This window comes from Xiphophorus hellerii, chromosome 15, assembly GCF_003331165.1.
Source record: "Xiphophorus hellerii strain 12219 chromosome 15, Xiphophorus_hellerii-4.1, whole genome shotgun sequence".
Taxonomy (NCBI): Eukaryota; Metazoa; Chordata; class Actinopteri; order Cyprinodontiformes; family Poeciliidae; genus Xiphophorus; species Xiphophorus hellerii.
The window spans coordinates 11,589,345-11,605,678 of record NC_045686.1 but is presented as its reverse complement, the minus strand read 5'-3'; the positions used below and the strand labels follow the sequence as shown (position 1 = coordinate 11,605,678).

At 36.9% G+C, this 16,334-nt stretch overlaps 1 protein-coding gene across 9 annotated transcripts in view; it reads right to left on the bottom strand.

Moving 5' to 3' along the window:
• dmd (dystrophin) overlaps positions 1–16,334 on the bottom strand; it is a 195,984-nt gene that overhangs the window by 25,103 nt on the left and 154,547 nt on the right. For 6 of the 9 annotated variants that reach the window (XM_032585804.1, XM_032585802.1, XM_032585810.1 and 3 more), the window contains 6 exons: positions 15,461–15,627; positions 12,688–12,799; positions 7,611–7,747; positions 4,129–4,167; positions 3,558–3,623; positions 148–213 (listed from right to left, as the gene is read on the bottom strand). In XM_032585804.1, coding sequence (XP_032441695.1) covers positions 148–213; positions 3,558–3,623; positions 4,129–4,167; positions 7,611–7,747; positions 12,688–12,799; positions 15,461–15,627 — 587 coding nt within the window. The remainder of the gene's footprint in view (positions 1–147; positions 214–3,557; positions 3,624–4,128; positions 4,168–7,610; positions 7,748–12,687; positions 12,800–15,460; positions 15,628–16,334) is intronic. The other 3 variants (XM_032585807.1, XM_032585808.1, XM_032585809.1) reach the window with 2 other exon arrangements.

Here is a 16,334-nt window from a genome sequence, read left to right as displayed (position 1 = left end):
CTCTGATTGAAATATTATGTATGAGATGCAATTTAGAAAAAAAAAAGAAACTTTAACACCCCACTTTACAGTTAGTGGAAATTATGTTTTGTAGCAACAAGTCCAACAGTGAAATTAGTTGAAAATGACTTATGCATGATGACTTACATGCTTCCTGTAGCTGAGCTGCTGTCTGTGGGCAGAGATCCATTGGAGCGCTCCATCTGAGCCAACCTGAGAAAAAAAAAAAACCCCAAACCACAGTTAAAAACCAAAGCATTCAAAGGCTGTTAGGAGATCATTAAAATACAGAACATCACTGTTGACAAACGAGGACATCAAGACCTCAGTGGGACACCAGTTAAAATGTAAAACGTGCAGTCAAGTCAGCGGGAACACAAACTGACAGAGAAATATAAAAAGATTTTCTCAGCTTGTGCATGCACATTGTATGTGTATAGTTTCATGTATGGAGTCACAAACAGTGAGCAGCGTGTGTGGATGATTATGCATGGCAGAGATGTGGCTGTGGGGAGGGAAGATAGATTTGGTAAAAACATTTATGTTTTCATAATCATAAATCCACTCAAAAGCAGTTATGCTAATGAAGTCAATTCACAGAGCTTGCATGCAAAATAACTCTACAAAACACAGTGATCAGGGGTAAAGTAATTCATGTATAATCCTTAGTGATTAAAATAAACTATGAAAGAGTATGCATAGGAGGGATAAATCTCAGATCTTACCAGTATGTTCAAGCTACCGTAGCAGTGTAACAGCAGTGACTATATGTCATTTGAATTTATCATTCCCAGGGCTCAAATGTGTCTTTGTTAATGGCAGTACAGCCAACGAAGGTTAATGGTGTGTAGCCAATTAAAGGTTTCAGACCAGATAAAGCACTGCTGCATCAGATGACTCTTCATGATTAAAGTTCTGCCTGTAAGTACACCCCGACTTTTATTTTAACACAAATAATCCTTGCCCGCTTCAGGGGTTAACAGATTTGGACAGATAAGAAACTCATCTAACTTATCTGAGGGGTCATGGTTTACCGATTTAACTTTTCAATATGTTGAACTTACAGATAACACAGTGTCCAGGAAGCTGAACATTAGTTTGGCTACGATTCTAATAGTGACTGGGTGGGCATGTGTGTGTGTGTGTTCGTTACTGCAAGCTTCTTTGAAGCTGGCATCTGAAGGCTGCTCTGATCACAGCAGAAAAAACTGAATGCCAACAGTCAAAGACACGGGTTAAGTTGGAGGTCGGCATACAACAGATTTTTAAAATTATTTGACATTTAAAAAGATGCAAACAAAGGAGAAGAAAGCAATGTTGATGTCTGTTTGGATAAATCATGAAGACACCAACAAAAAATTCCACCAAATTATTGGTACTAGAGAAGAATTTATATCTATTTGCTTTCTCGTCATACTTGAATATTTCAGATAAAACAAATTTTAATATCAGACAAAGATAGTTCAAGTTTTTGTGGACTGATGAGACAAAGGCATTTTGTAAGGTATATCAAGTGAACTTTAGTTATACAGCAGGAAAATTACTTCAGGTACACAGGGAAGTCTACCTCTCACCTGCTCACAAAGACTAAATCCTAGTTAAAGTCTAGACTTGCCAATGTGCCAATATTGTAAATAGTTGACTATTAGTTTTAGGGGGAAATTACTCTTCAAAGAGAGGTGCATTAGTTTAGATAACTTTGTCTGTTTAAAAAATGAAAACATGGTATTTTAAATATTCTACATTATATAAAAGTTGTAAGTGAGGTAAAAGTCAAACCAGGAGGAATCTGTAAAGGAGCAAATACCTTTTTATGACAATGTTTATTAATGCACATGTTTAACTGTTTGGCTAATAAGCCTGCCACATGAAAAATGACAAGTGCAAAATTGGAATAAGACCTGGCAGAATTACTTGTTGAATGAGTTACAGGAGCAGGGCCACTGGATTCAGATACTCGTTTAAAAAAAATTAGTGATTAAAACAAGTACTTAAAGAAAAACCTGCTAATAGCAGAAGTCACAAAGGGCAAATTGTAGACCCCTTGGAGCCTATTAAAATACAACATTAATGTTATGTAACAACATTTAAAAACAAATATTTGAAAAATTGTAAAGCATAATCCCACTGAAACTTCTCATAACTCAGCATGGTTTCCATCTCAATATGCACCAAAACTCTGTTTTCTGCATCTCAAAGATTCAATCCAGCAAAGATGAAAAAAAAAGAGAGTCATCTAAAGGCTAAATTGGATATGAATTAGCTTGAAAACAACCAATAATGAATCCAGCAAATATATTATTCTAAAATAATAGCAATAAGTATGTTTTAGGGAACAATGGCGCCACGAAGTTAAGGTGTGATTAGCTGCTCAGCTGCTCTTTGATGGAAAACTGAAGTGTTTAAATCAAAATTCAAAGACAATTTTAGCACATAAATCAAAGTAAAAAGGTAATTTTTATCTCCAGATTAGAAGCAATTTGCTTGGCTTTGTTGTCTCTGCTCACTAAATTCTTGAGTTTCAAAACAAAAACATCCATTTTTGATTTTTGCCGCCAAGCTTTCCATCTTCCTTGTTGAGCCCTGAGATTGGTTTAGATAAAATCTTAAGACAAATAAAGAGCTAAATTGTATTCCAAAATCTTTCATTTGTATTCTACTTTTTACTGAAGCTAAAAAAAAATATGAATATGTTTTTCAGCGTATGTTAAGAGATTTTTGTTGATGTTTCTTTTCTCCACTATGTCTTTTTTCTTGCCATTTTTCCATAATTACCAGATTTCTGGACTACACAACATCTTATTGCCCTACCAACAGATACTTGGGATGTGAATCTCTACAGCTGCCTACAGATATCAGGAGTCTTTTGGCTGAATTTTATTTATGCTTTCCTTGCCCAATCTGTGAGTTTAGGTGATAATTAGGTATGAATACTTTTTCATGTCTGCCCTTAGTCAATATCCATATCCTACTTTATAGCTTGTATTTAAACTACAGATTGAATGGCAGTGCAACCAAAATAGGAACAAGTATCTTTCAAAGATAACTGAGGAGAACACCACATTTCAACAGTTTCCGGTGCAACATTAATAGTTCTAAGAGCGGGTGGATGCAAAGATTTGGGTACCTTGTCAAAAATTACAGAAAAAAAAGACCTACTTTCCAAAAGGCAAAAAATTTAATATGAATGCCTTCAATATTTCAGTGAGCATAATTCATAAAGCTTAGGATTTCACATCTTTTGCCTTTTCCTAACTATGACTGCCACTGCCCTAACAACTTATTTAAAGACCAAAGCCTTGTCTCTTGAGTTCAAAATTCTTTTGATGTGTCGAGCAGTTTCTGTTTTCTTCTCTTGTGCCTTAAAGTTGTGCAAAAACCTCTACGCTGTTCCTTCCTAATATATTCAAAATGTTTCATCTTTAAATTTGAGACATTTGGTGATTAGTTTATCATCTATTGGCATTTTCCACAGCCTTACAAATCGTGTGAGTATTTGCATGGCCCCCTGTGCCACTGGAATTGATGAGATGTTGACAGGAGATTGCAGAGCATACCTGCTGGCATACTGCTCTATCCTGGAGTGGGTGTCGTCGTGAGAGAGCTGAGGTGTCTGGGACAGCCTGGAAAATGAATGGAGTAATGGAGATGGATGAGATTCGGCGTGCTCACACGGCCTCGTTAAAACAGAAAATCACGAGCACATGCACACACACGCATTCACACACTCACAACCTAATGGCCCCACACAGCTTCACCTAGAAACAAATCAGATGATCCTACAGAGAGAGAAATATGAGAGTGGGATGATCTACGGAGCATTTGGATGCTTTTTGACAGGCTGGCGGGGATGAGACACTGTATTCTAGGTGGTTGCTTTAACAAGAAGAGGAAAGTGAGAAAACGGCGCAAGTTTTTTTCGTCCCCTGTTTTCAGTCAGATGTTCAACCAGTGGATCAGGCAGAAAAGCAGGCGGTCAAGCAACATGCAGTGAAAACTTAGGTGATTTGAGGATTTCGGTGGTGGGGGATGAGGTGCTGAGTGAGGAGTGAAAGGACCAAAGGGAGGTGTTGTTTAAAGGCATTCCAGTCTGGAGACGGGGTGTAGTTACTGGTGGCTCATACTCACTCATACTGCTCCGGACACATGCTGATGAGAGTGACGGGACTGTAAGAAAAACCGAGGGAATGAGGGAGAGGGAGTAAAGGCACCACAAAACAGTTTTAGGGTCAAAATCACTCAGTGGGTCTGAGAAAGAAAACACAACAGATGGAGGAAGAAGAGAAGGAGGAAAAAAAAAAACTCCTCTCGATATACACTGTATGTGCATCTAGTTGCTGAGCAGCTGGGCTCAGCATATGGGGAAGAGATGTTATACAATCAAGAATATATGTACACACCACAAAAAACACTTCAAACTCTTTCATATGAGAAAAGACATCAATAAAAAAACATTTGAGCTTTTGCACATTTACAATAATGTACAAAAATCCAGAATTGAAGAACGCTTGTGTAAAAATAGGAAAAAACCTGCCTTTAGACATTCACCTTTCCAGTCTCTCATAACTTCTTCTACTTTAATACAGGGATATAAACTCAGAAGATAAAAAAAATTTCAATAAAACATGTTTTGCTCTTCCAGAGGAAGCCAACTGGTGGTTTATTTTATTTTATGTTTAGTGTTTTTCCCTCTGCAGTAGCACAAGCAATATTCAGTAAAAATGAGCAGCGATTTGTTTATTTGCAAGTTGAATTCAGGATGTCAGAAGATAGAGCAGAAAGCAGAGAAATGGGAGTGAGGAAAAGATTGAGATTGGAAGAAGGCAGCTTCTGAAGAAGGCAGCACAGAAACTCTGTGTGCTCATGTCTTAAGATCAGGACATCAAGTTGGCCTTTTGAAAGTATGAATACTTTGACAGGAACAATTTGCTTTCACTTGAAGATGCTTGAAATGCTTTATGTGGCACCTTTCTTCACTTTTACATTGAAGGAAAGGTTCACAATGAAGGCAGGAGTTTTTGCTGTCATTATAGAGTCTGCTAAACATCTGAACAGAACAGGTCTGTAGTCAAACAGATGAATGAATATAATCAGAATGAGGGACACTAAGATTTTTATTCAAGATCAAAAATGTTTTGTTTAGTAAGAAACTTTAAGTCAAAAATTTAAAGCTTTCTAAGAGGAGTGTGTGGATAATAACTCCATCGCCTTGGCAGCACTTAGGAAGCTCTTTGGTTGTCGTTTTCCTCCAGCTACTTTTGAAAAAATATAAAAATGCTGACTGGGAAAAAGCAAAAAACTACTAAAAGAGCCCATGTCTTTTTTCATCACCTTATGCATTTGTCATATCTGCACAACATGTGCTTTCCTGTTTTGTCTCAGGGTTTTTTTTTTCCTTCAAGGTGAATGCCCTGAACAGCTTGTAAAAAAATCAATTTGGTCCATCGTGATGTGGTAGTCATTTTGTCACTGTTAGCACTGTTTTTTTTTTCTGCGTTCCCTCTCCCTCGTTTTTTGTCAGCGGTAAAAAAAACCATCTGTGCATGCTGACACCTCAACCTGTCGGATTGAGAGAGACAGCTAGAGGGCTGGAACGAAAATTCAGCAAATATATGAACCAGTCGCTTACTGACAGATGCATCTTTAAATGAATTCCTCTTAAGAGGAACTAAAAGCAATGGAAGCAAATAACAGCAAATATAATGAGAAAATTTAAATGTAATATCCCTACTCTCTATTTTGCTAAGCCATGTTTGCTAGTGTTAACTTATTGAAAGCAACAAATGCTGAAAGTAAAAAAAGGAAATAAAATTAAAGTCATAACCTGGGAAGATGAACCACGAAATATCCACTTACCTGAATATCAAAAACAGCGTCTGTTGTGAGATAGATTAATAATCTGCTAAGTGTTTTCATAGGGTTTAAATGTTTATGAATTTTCAAGCAAATCTAAGAATTAAATTTACTGTTTAACTCAAGCTATGTTATGTAAATTACAGCTTAGGTTTTATCAAACAGATTTTAAAATTAAATATGAAATAAAATTACTTTCTGTGCAGCAGTAGTGCCGCTATTGAGAACATTAATACTTTCAACCAGCATCTTATAAATTAATCCTCAAACCCATCAACGCCTTTGCAAAAGTCTGAATCATGTCATGAAGGGTGAATAGTAAAAAGGTAAAAAAAAAAACAACAAACAAACAAACAAAAAACAGCTTGGTTCTTTCAAATTATCAAATATAGCTGTGACAAATCCAAAATCCCATCTGGTGTGACATGAAGCAAAAAACAGTAGAGAGGTGAGAGTAGGTGGTGTTTTGCTCTCTCTCGGGAAGAAAAACAGAGTGGGTGGAATAAAAAAAAGACAGAGAAAGTAAAGAAGAGAGAGGCTAGGAGTTTTAGGGAGGGTAATTATTCAAAACCTAATCTTGTTTTCTCTTCTGACACTACATCAATACAAACATTTGAAAATTCTTGTAACTCTTGTCACAATACAAGGAATATACAAGTTTAGAGTAACTGAAAATATCAAGCCTATTTTTATTGAAACGATCTAGTTTAGCTTACAACAATAACAGTAAAGGACTACGATTTCAAAAGTAGGATTACGTACAGTGAGGTTATTTCCTTCTCAGACAGTCTAAATATAAGATTACTGTGTTCACAGTCTTGATAGTGTAGTGTTCACTTGAGACCAAATGTAGTGAAAGAAACTGTAAAATGATCAATAAATCCACTCTCCACTCCCTTCTGCTGCTTTTTAAAAAAAGATCCCTTTCAAAAATATGTTTTCCCCTTTTAAGGACATTTATCAAGGAAAAAGCTCGGTAGGAGTCATTTCACTGTGCTGAGGGTTAGGAATTGAACCAAGTAAGGTGGGAGGTGAGGAGGAGGACGAATAAGGATGGTAAGTGCAATCCATCTAAGTGGTAACTGTGGGCAACTTTAAGTTATGAGACCGCTTTTGTACATCTACATGTGAGTCATCCTGGGAGCCGAGATGCAGCTGAACATGTTGCAAAACTAACAAAGGAACAGTGAAAAATAAACAGGAGGAGGGAACACATAATGGCATTTCCCACAATGATACTGAGCGACTGAAGAGAAAAATAATTTGAGTTCTGTAGCAAAGATGGATAAAATGAGATGAGATGTGCAGTCCGGGCATTTGCCTAATATGGCTCAAGTTAAACAGTTTTCCAGAAGGATTTACAAAGCTTGGCAGAAAAGAAATAAAGCTACCAATATTGTGGTGGATGTAGCAGAAATATTATCTACTTCAGAACCATATATCTACAATACAACACTGTTTTTTTGTTCTGCAGACCTGCTACTTTTGGGGGATTTTGTCTTTTTAACATGGAGTGCATGTTATTCCATCTTGTCTAACACTGAATTTGCCATGTTTTGACATTATCAGCACATCACAAACATCTTATAGACTGAAAGACTTTAGAGCTATTCTAAAGTCTTATAAGTCGATTGGATAAAAAGTCCAATCGGCTTATAATTATCAGTGATTGGGTAACAGGAGGAACCTCATCTCTATATTCACTTCATGTTTAGCAATTTATACTCAAGCTAAACTGAAACATCAGAGTCACTTACGTTTCCATGTTGTCTCCCTCTAAGACTGTCTGGACTGGCAGGTAACCCAGCCGCGGATGCTTGGCAAAGTACTTTTTCGATCGGAATTTGTTCTTCAGCACTTTGGTGAAATCTCTCATGTCCTCACCTGATGTTGTCTGTAACAGGGAATAAAGAATGCAGAGTGTTTCTTGTATGGATAAAGCATTTCCACAGTCTCTTGTGAACATGTAATCAAGATCAGCATTTCTGTGGAAGTAAATTAGTCTGTTAATTAGACAGCAAGCAAAGGTGTTTCTCCTGCAGAAGCAATTTCAGCCACGCAAGCAAACAACAAATTAGCACAACAGCCTGACCAGAGGGAGAGTAAAATCCCTTTCCAAGGGATTTATACAAACACACAGACATTCACACACATCCAGGCCAAAAATAAAAAAACAGCTTCAACAGATGACGGATATGTGTAACAGGCTTGTTAAAGCTCACATGGCTTACAGGCTAATCCACACAACTTAAGACGGTAGCTTGAACAAATCACCAGCACGTACAGAGCAGCTGCACGAAAAAAGCCAGTGCTTCATTAAACCTCTCCTGTGACTTTGCCGACATGCCATCTTAGATATTGGAAGCCTAATAGGCCCATATTCCTATCAACTTATACACTGTCTAGCTAAAATGTTCACACGCCTTGAACATTTTCACAATTTGTCACATAACAACCACAAACTTAAATTAATTTTTCTTGAATTTTATCTATGTAATTGTGAAGTAGAAGGACAAAGATATATTTTTTTAATCAAAAAAATCTGAAAAGGATTGCACTCTTGTGTCTTCAACCTCTTTTGCTCTGATAACCTCAACTTAAATCGGTGTAACCAAGTGGAAAATACAGTCCATTTGTTTGCTTGGTTGTAATTCAAATACAGAGGTTCTGTGAGGACAGAAGCAGGCCATAGGAACTCTGCAACTCAGGTTGGAGAAACTAGCATGCATACATGTCATAAATCTGGACTTTAAGACAGAATAGCAAGAAGAAAACCATAAATATCTCCATTACCAGTTTGCCATAAGCCACATAAGAGGCGTGTAAGAAGATGCTCTCGTCATACAAGGCCAACATCAAATTTTTGGTCCATATGGAAAATGCCATGTGTGCAGGAAAACTAAGACTACCCATCACCTTGAATAAACTACATCAATTATAAAAGATTTACATATAATTGAAGAAAACATGTCAAAGACTGGACTAGTCCTGAGCCTGGGGAGGAGGTTTACCTTCCAGAAGAGCAACACTCTAAACAAACAGCCAGAAGTACAAAAACAGGATATACGAAAAAATTCTGCCATCCAAAGCTGGCAGAGACAACCCCAAAAATGTGCAGCCAAAGATTGTTTAATAAAGAATCAATAAAAGAAAGCTGAAACCAAATGTATAAATGCAAAATGTATTTGCCTTCCTCCGAACGTATTGGCCTAAGTACAGTAATTTTTTTGTCAAAAGATGATTGAGGCAAGAAAAAAAATCACTTTTGGGAGAAAATGACTGATGCCACTATTTTAGGATTGTGATGATTTAAACCCATGCATCATCATTCTCTCCCATTTAAACATTACCTAATACTTTGTCTTTGTCTGTCACAAAAATCCTAGTATATTACTGAGGTTTGTGGTTTTCAATGTCACAAAAAAATGGAGAAATTCAAGGACTTTGAATAGTTCTGAAAAGAACTGTAAGTGAAAAATGCAGCACAAGAGCTGCAAAGAGAGCCCAGAGGAAATAAATCAACAAGTCACAGTAATATAGTGGGTGTTATAATCCCTAATATGTTCCCCATGGGAATTTGTTTGCAACACTTCAACAAATATAAATCCTCCAAAATGACAGCAGACATATTAGTTGTAGAATTTGAACTACAACACAGCCCCTTAGGAAAGGTAAAAGCTTAAAGTGAGAGACAAAACAAATTAAAACTAGGACATTTTCTCCAGCACAAAATTTATAAACTAATGAAAGGCAATATTACAGCTATAAAATAAACAATAAGACAAATATGAGGATAAATGGTATACAGCAGCTGCACAGAATCCAACTAAAGTCAATTTAACAGTCCAAGTTTGTCAGACACGGTGTATGATTCAATGGAAACGTGAGAAGCTTGACATGAACAAATGTGATTATATATTATATTGACATTTTCAGGGTAAAATACAGTAAAAATATCACAACTGTTTAATAAAGTTGTGGTGAACTGTGACATTTGAAATGAAGAAGTGAGTTGATTCTGTTTTTGCGCGCTCTCATAGAAATTACATTTTTCAGTCTAACGTGTTTTTCCCCAGTCTCCATCACCTAAAGGATCAATAAATCTGGGTCAAGCTTGATGAGCGAGCTTCATGTTCAACTTTCACAGCTTCTAATCGAAAGTAAACACCTTTCAAGGTTCCTCTGCTTTTGTTCCTACAACCAACCCAACATCGATCAGTGTCTGTTAGGACGTTATTTCAGCTGCAAAACAGTTTTGTGAAAACAGGCCTTTATATAAGATCCTTTTAGATGTTATATTTTATTAGTTTCCAATCATACATATCGTTGTATTTTCTCTTTGCCTTTTTAAATACGTTTCACTCTTTAAGTGCAGACTTTGTAAACTACATAAACAAAACTTGCTTACTAAAATATAGAGAGCACAAACCAGCTGCTTTTCACTATTTGCCTAGATTTGGTTCCATTCATTGCTTTATGATTAACTTTGAAAGTTGTTTATGCTGAAAAGCCTTCAGCCAGCCTCCTGCAGTCAAAACAGTTTCAGAAGGTGAAAAGTTGTGGCTGCTTACTAGCAAGCAAATAGAATAAAAATCAGCATTGTTGCTGTTAGGTTCAGATACCCCATTAGTCTGTGATCTTTCTTGATCATTTTTTTCTCAGGCATTGTCCAGCATGCTGTCCCAGATATCGCTTTCCTCCCAAACGGACCACATCTGTGCCGCACAGATGGCACAATATGCCATCATTTCATTCTTATCAGCAAAGTTCTGCCAAACAAAGTCAATCTTTTATAGCTGCGCTGGTTGTTCAGCGCCACGCTCAGAGTCGGTTTGAGATCTGTCCTTGCTCTGCTTCTAACAGTGTAGCTGGTCTCTGCAGATAGTCACAGGGCATTTGCAAAGACATGGCAGAAAATTTGAGAGAAGTCGGGAACATAATTTTCTTCCCCCAAGCAAAGAAACTCATCATATGCAACTGAAAGACAACAATTATTACAATACCCACTCAGAATTTAAGCTACATTGCTGACGAATGAGGAAAAGTGAAGGGTAAATCTTATTTGTATATTGCATGCATTTTTCCTTCAAACTGAGCTGATGGCTACTAAACTCATGAGCAATAAATTAATCACGTAACTACGAATAGATAAAGTAAAAACAATTTCGATAATTTGACACTGTGTAGCAGCTAAATATAAATAATTTTCCTTTTTCTCCTGTCAGTATCCTTGCCATTAAAGCTGCTCCATCAAAGTCATCATTAATCAAATTTGCAGATTTAAAAGAAAATGTGGAATACTGATTGATGTATTATGAATGCAGATTTCAGTTACTGAAATAATCTGGGCGATTTTGAAAAGCAGTGGCCTGTAAAAGTAATGTAAAATTTGAGAATGAGAATGTTTTATTTCTAGTTTCTCACACAAACCTTACTCACTTTGCTTCACTGAAGTAAAATTCTTGAATATTAAACAATATTCCGCTACTCTGAATGTTTGCTGTAGGGACAAGCTGAAACATGTCAGCATGTATTAATAACAAGAAGTGACTTATTTGCTGCTTACATGGCAGCAAATAAGTATGAAAACTAGAAAAAACTAGTAAGAGTTTTAACACACACTTTCCAAGTTTAAACATCGAAGGAAAGTTCAGCAAATACAGAAAAATAGCACATCCAAATGGCTCAAGAATAAAGAAAGAAAAAAATAAAATCACGAAATGAAGGTTTTGGCGTGGCTTAGTCAAAAAGTCCAAACTCACATCTGGTTGAGATGCAGTCAAACATTCATACTTGAAAACTCTCAAATGTGATTGAAATAAATCAAATCTGGAAAGAATAATTGGAAAAAAATTTGGACACAGTGACAGAGACTCTTTCCCAGTTATCCCAAATATTTAATCAGTCAGTACCTCCAAGGGTGGCACAAGTTGTTAGTAGGTTAAGAGGAAGCGTGAAAAAACTGGCAAATATATTTGCTCCCAAGAATTTTGATTTTAAAAAGTGAGCTAACCAATTTTTCATAGGAAAATCCTACAAATTTCTATAGGTATGGATATCCAAATCAGACACTTTTTTATTGGTCTATTTAAAAATAATTAAAGATTATTTGTTTCAGGACGAACCACAGAGTGATGTTGGAAATAAAGAATCTAAATTAGTGCAAAAGGAGAAACAAGCCAATTGGGCTTTGTTGAGAAAAGGATGCCTTTCTTTTCTACAAGACAATGTCCCAATGCAGAAGTGAGAAGTATAACAAGAAATTGGTTTCCCTGTCTGCACAAAACACTTCCAACACCTTTGGGATGAACCGGAACGCTGACTGTGAGCCAACAGCTTTTGTGTTTTCCCACTATGGCTGAGGCTGTTTTGTGGTTGGAGGAAAACACTTCCAGCCAAGTTCTAAAAACATTTTCACAGACTTCCCACTGGACTGAACATTGCTTCAGCCAAAGCAGAAAGCTTTGAGAGGAGTGGATACTTAATAAAAACTTAAACTTGTCAAAGAGGAAACTTAATCATGGCAAGGAAATGAGGTAACAGCAAGTGTTGAATATTACATGAATTACCATTGGATATGGCTAAAAATGTGGTGATAATTCAGGAGTCTCTTTATGTAATAAGAGGATTAATATTCATTGGTTGAAAGACTGCGTCTAATTTGACATTAAGATGGGCGAGTAGGTTATCAGACACTAAAAAGTGTGAATTTGACTGGATTCATTTAATGGTTAATTGGAGTGTGTGAGTGTGTGGGAAGGAGATATGACATAAGCTAGCGAGGAAAGCGTGCAGACACATATGAGTCAGGCTAAGTGTGTGTTGCTTTCTCACCGGCGTGCAGTATTCAACCATGGGGTAGTTGAGCTTGTGGCCCTTGGCAGTACGCCCAGAAAAGAAGCAGCTCTGACACACGTCGTAGTTGAAATGCTTCAAACTGCGATACCTACGTAGAAACGGAAAGAAGTGGGGGGGGGAAAAGTGAGGAAAGTTGGGTTAGGATGTACTGTCATGAAATGTCACTTTAACATCCTCTGGGTCTGTTGTTCTGCGAGCGCACAAGTGAGCAGATACTCTTGCCCTACAACACGACTCGTCATCTGGAGAGCTGTCGATCCCCACTGTCACTCCGTCAACCACATGTTCGTAGACGCACGAAAACTATATGCAGACAGAATGACAGACTGCTGGATTTCCACACAAACAACAATCTGACAACAGCTTTGGGGTTGCTGTCGTCAGCAGCAGCTGTAGCAAGTGTGCCATTTAGCAGCTAAATTGAGACAGGAGCCATTCAGACATAATAGCTTAAGTCTTTTATCTTTCTCCCCTCTCCAGCTTCCCCAAGGTTAGCTGACTGATGAGCTACAAAAGAGAGCTATACATCAAAGGATGCAACAGTGCACACAACTGCACCAAGTCAAATACACCATTACATCCTGACAGGAAGCATATTACTATGAGGAGAGGGCGTTAAGTCACCTTCATTCAGGAGGTGATGAGGTGGCCGTGAATTAATTAGTTTAGATACCCAACAATTCTGGCTAATTATGAAATCAGCGTTCACTGCTCTTTTAAGAGGAAACCCACAAACATTTGGTACTTCAGAAAATTACATGTTGCATTACTTTAACACAAGTTTGAGGTGGGGATATGGTAACAGTAGATTCATTCCTACAGGACTACCATGGCACCTGCTTCACTCCAAGGTGAGATTAATTAAATGAAGAAAGCATCACCACAGATTATGAGTAGTTTAAGCTACCATCTGAAGCAATCCAAACCAAACTAATGCCATTACTGGTGATTATAATGACACACTGGAGGCCAAATGCTCCTTCGCTTGACTTTCAGCCATTAGTTTATCGTTCAGAGTTTCTATCCAACAATAGCATAGAGGAAACACTGGAAAGTGAAAGCCAGTATTCATGTATCCTTGATAAGAAGCATCATTTCAACAGGACCAATAAAGCCCATTTTGTACAAAAGTACCTGAAGAGATCTTTCTTTCTGAACAAGAAAAAAAAAGAACAATTTTTGACTTTGACATTCTGCCTATAGGTGCTGTCGACATCAAAGTGGATGAAAATGTTATGATAATGAATGTAAGTATGAAAATTTAAATAATTGAACAACCTAGCTAATTACTGATTTCTATCAAACTTTTATCCTCACATTTCTTATTTATTGATTTATTTTTACACTTATATCACAACTTAATCTCAAACGTGGTGATTATATTAGCTTGTTGCTTAATATTCAAATGTTTTTATGGAGAATGTGAGAATTTATAAACTATTTTTAATTGACAAAGTGTAATTTATTTTTTTTAATTTAGTTTAATCAAAAACAACTGCAATTTCATTTTTAAATAATGTAGTCTTTACCTCAAGAATATATATGTTTTCATTATTTTATAGTCAAAGTTTTTTGGCATAAATGTATCATATTAGGTAATATTTGGAAAGATAAAAGCAAATATAAGTAATATTAAAGACATGAGATGCATTTATCAAATACAGACATGATGGATGACGCACATTCTAATGCCCTAGGATAAGTTAGAGTTTCTGCAATTGACTAAGTCATTTTGAGGTATTCTTTAAAAGTCCTTTAATAAGTAATCATTGCCTTAAAGCAACCTGATAAAACAGAATTATTGATGTGCAATAAAACTTTTTGTCCTGCAAAGGAAATACAAACATTTAATATAAACTAATTTAGAGTTTTTAATCTTTGGCATCTGAGCTAAGTTACTGAAATCATTTTTTCTTCACTCTTCCTAAATCCAATTACAGAAAATATTTCATCCAATCTGAATAAGTTAATACACACATAATGACACATTTTACTTAATCTCATTAAAAAAGTTGCAGCCTTCACAAAGAACCTGATTTTCTTGGTGTGATGTCTTCAGACCTCACAAAACGCCTGCTATGCATTTTCCTTCCTTTTTCATTTTTGCTATCTGCCTTTCCTGCCCACCAACGCTCGCGCTCATCGATCAATGACAGAACTTGGAAGATGTGTGCTTCATCAAATGTCTGGATGTGTTTCTCTTTCTGCTTGCAAAGCAATGGATCCCCAGAGGACAATTCTGCCACTCTGCGCGACTTCAGGCATGACGAAACTCTTTCCCTTTTGGCTGGAACGAGCAGACCTGGATTTCTTCCATCAGCTCACCAAAATGGTTGATCTTTATTTACCAGTGTGAGAGTAATGTATCAGACAAGCTGAAACCTTTGCAGCTATGGAAACATTCGGAGGCTTGTTAAGAGTTTTAAAGGTTCCATGTAAACTTTGAGGAAACAGAAATGTTTTATTTGTTTGTTGGTGGACGCTGTTTATTTATTTTTTTTAGGCATGTGTGCATGCTTCATTACAAACCTACTGGTGGTATTTACTCAGTAGTATATCAGCTGCTGACATTTAGATAAATGTCTGCCCTCCGGAGCAGATCTGCCCTTTTTGTTCAAGAGTGAACAACCCACAAGAATGTCATATGATATGTACGAGACCTCATTACAAGCTGCAGACTTAATCACCTGTCACACTATTTTGCTTTACAATTTTACACAAATGAACATGAGAATGTGAGTGTTTTTACCTGAAGCCCACAATAGGACACTCTTTGCAGATGTTACACTTGGCCTGATGTTTGGCGGTCTCTGCAGCAGCCACCCTGTGCAGGACGGGAAGCCAGACCATAGACTGAGGCTCCAGCCGCATCCAGTCCACAAACTGCCGAGGCTCCAGCTCCACCTTGTTGTTTACCTGTTCATAAAAACGACATGTGGCAAGGAATAAGGAGCTGGAAACCCATAAAGCAAAAGTTTATCAACCATATGAGTTTTATGGTTTCTATAAAATTTCAACAAAGCGAGGTGATAAACTGTAACGGCACTTTGCAGCATGATACAATCAAGTACATCTAGTAAATGCTGTAACTCTGTACTAACCTCCTAATAAACATGCAGACAAATTTAAGATGACCATATATATTAGAATGAAAAACCACAGTACCTCCTATGGCTGAGTCTTCAACAAGACTGAATAAGTTTTATGAGCTTCTAATTATTCTTACAATAAACATTGATTGATGTTAACATCCCCATACTGATCCTGTAGTTGGGTTTTTAGTAATGATGGCCTGATCATTAAAAATCCCCAAGCACCTGCTCTTAAATGCATTACCAACCTTGACCTGTTTAAAGAATCAGGATTTTTTTTTCTATCGTCTGTTTATAAATGCTTTAAACTGAAATTTAAATCATGTCTTTTGCCTACTGGCAAGCACTCCCTGTCACAGCAGTGTCAGCAAAATATTTTTAACAGGATGTAATAATGAGCCTATTAGACAATATAGCAGCTTTGACATGGTTGCCATTACCTCTGCAAAAATCAAAGACAACCTTTCCATCATCCCTGACTCACATAAAGGGCAGTGAAGAAGGCAAAGGGCAGAATACATCGGTAATAAG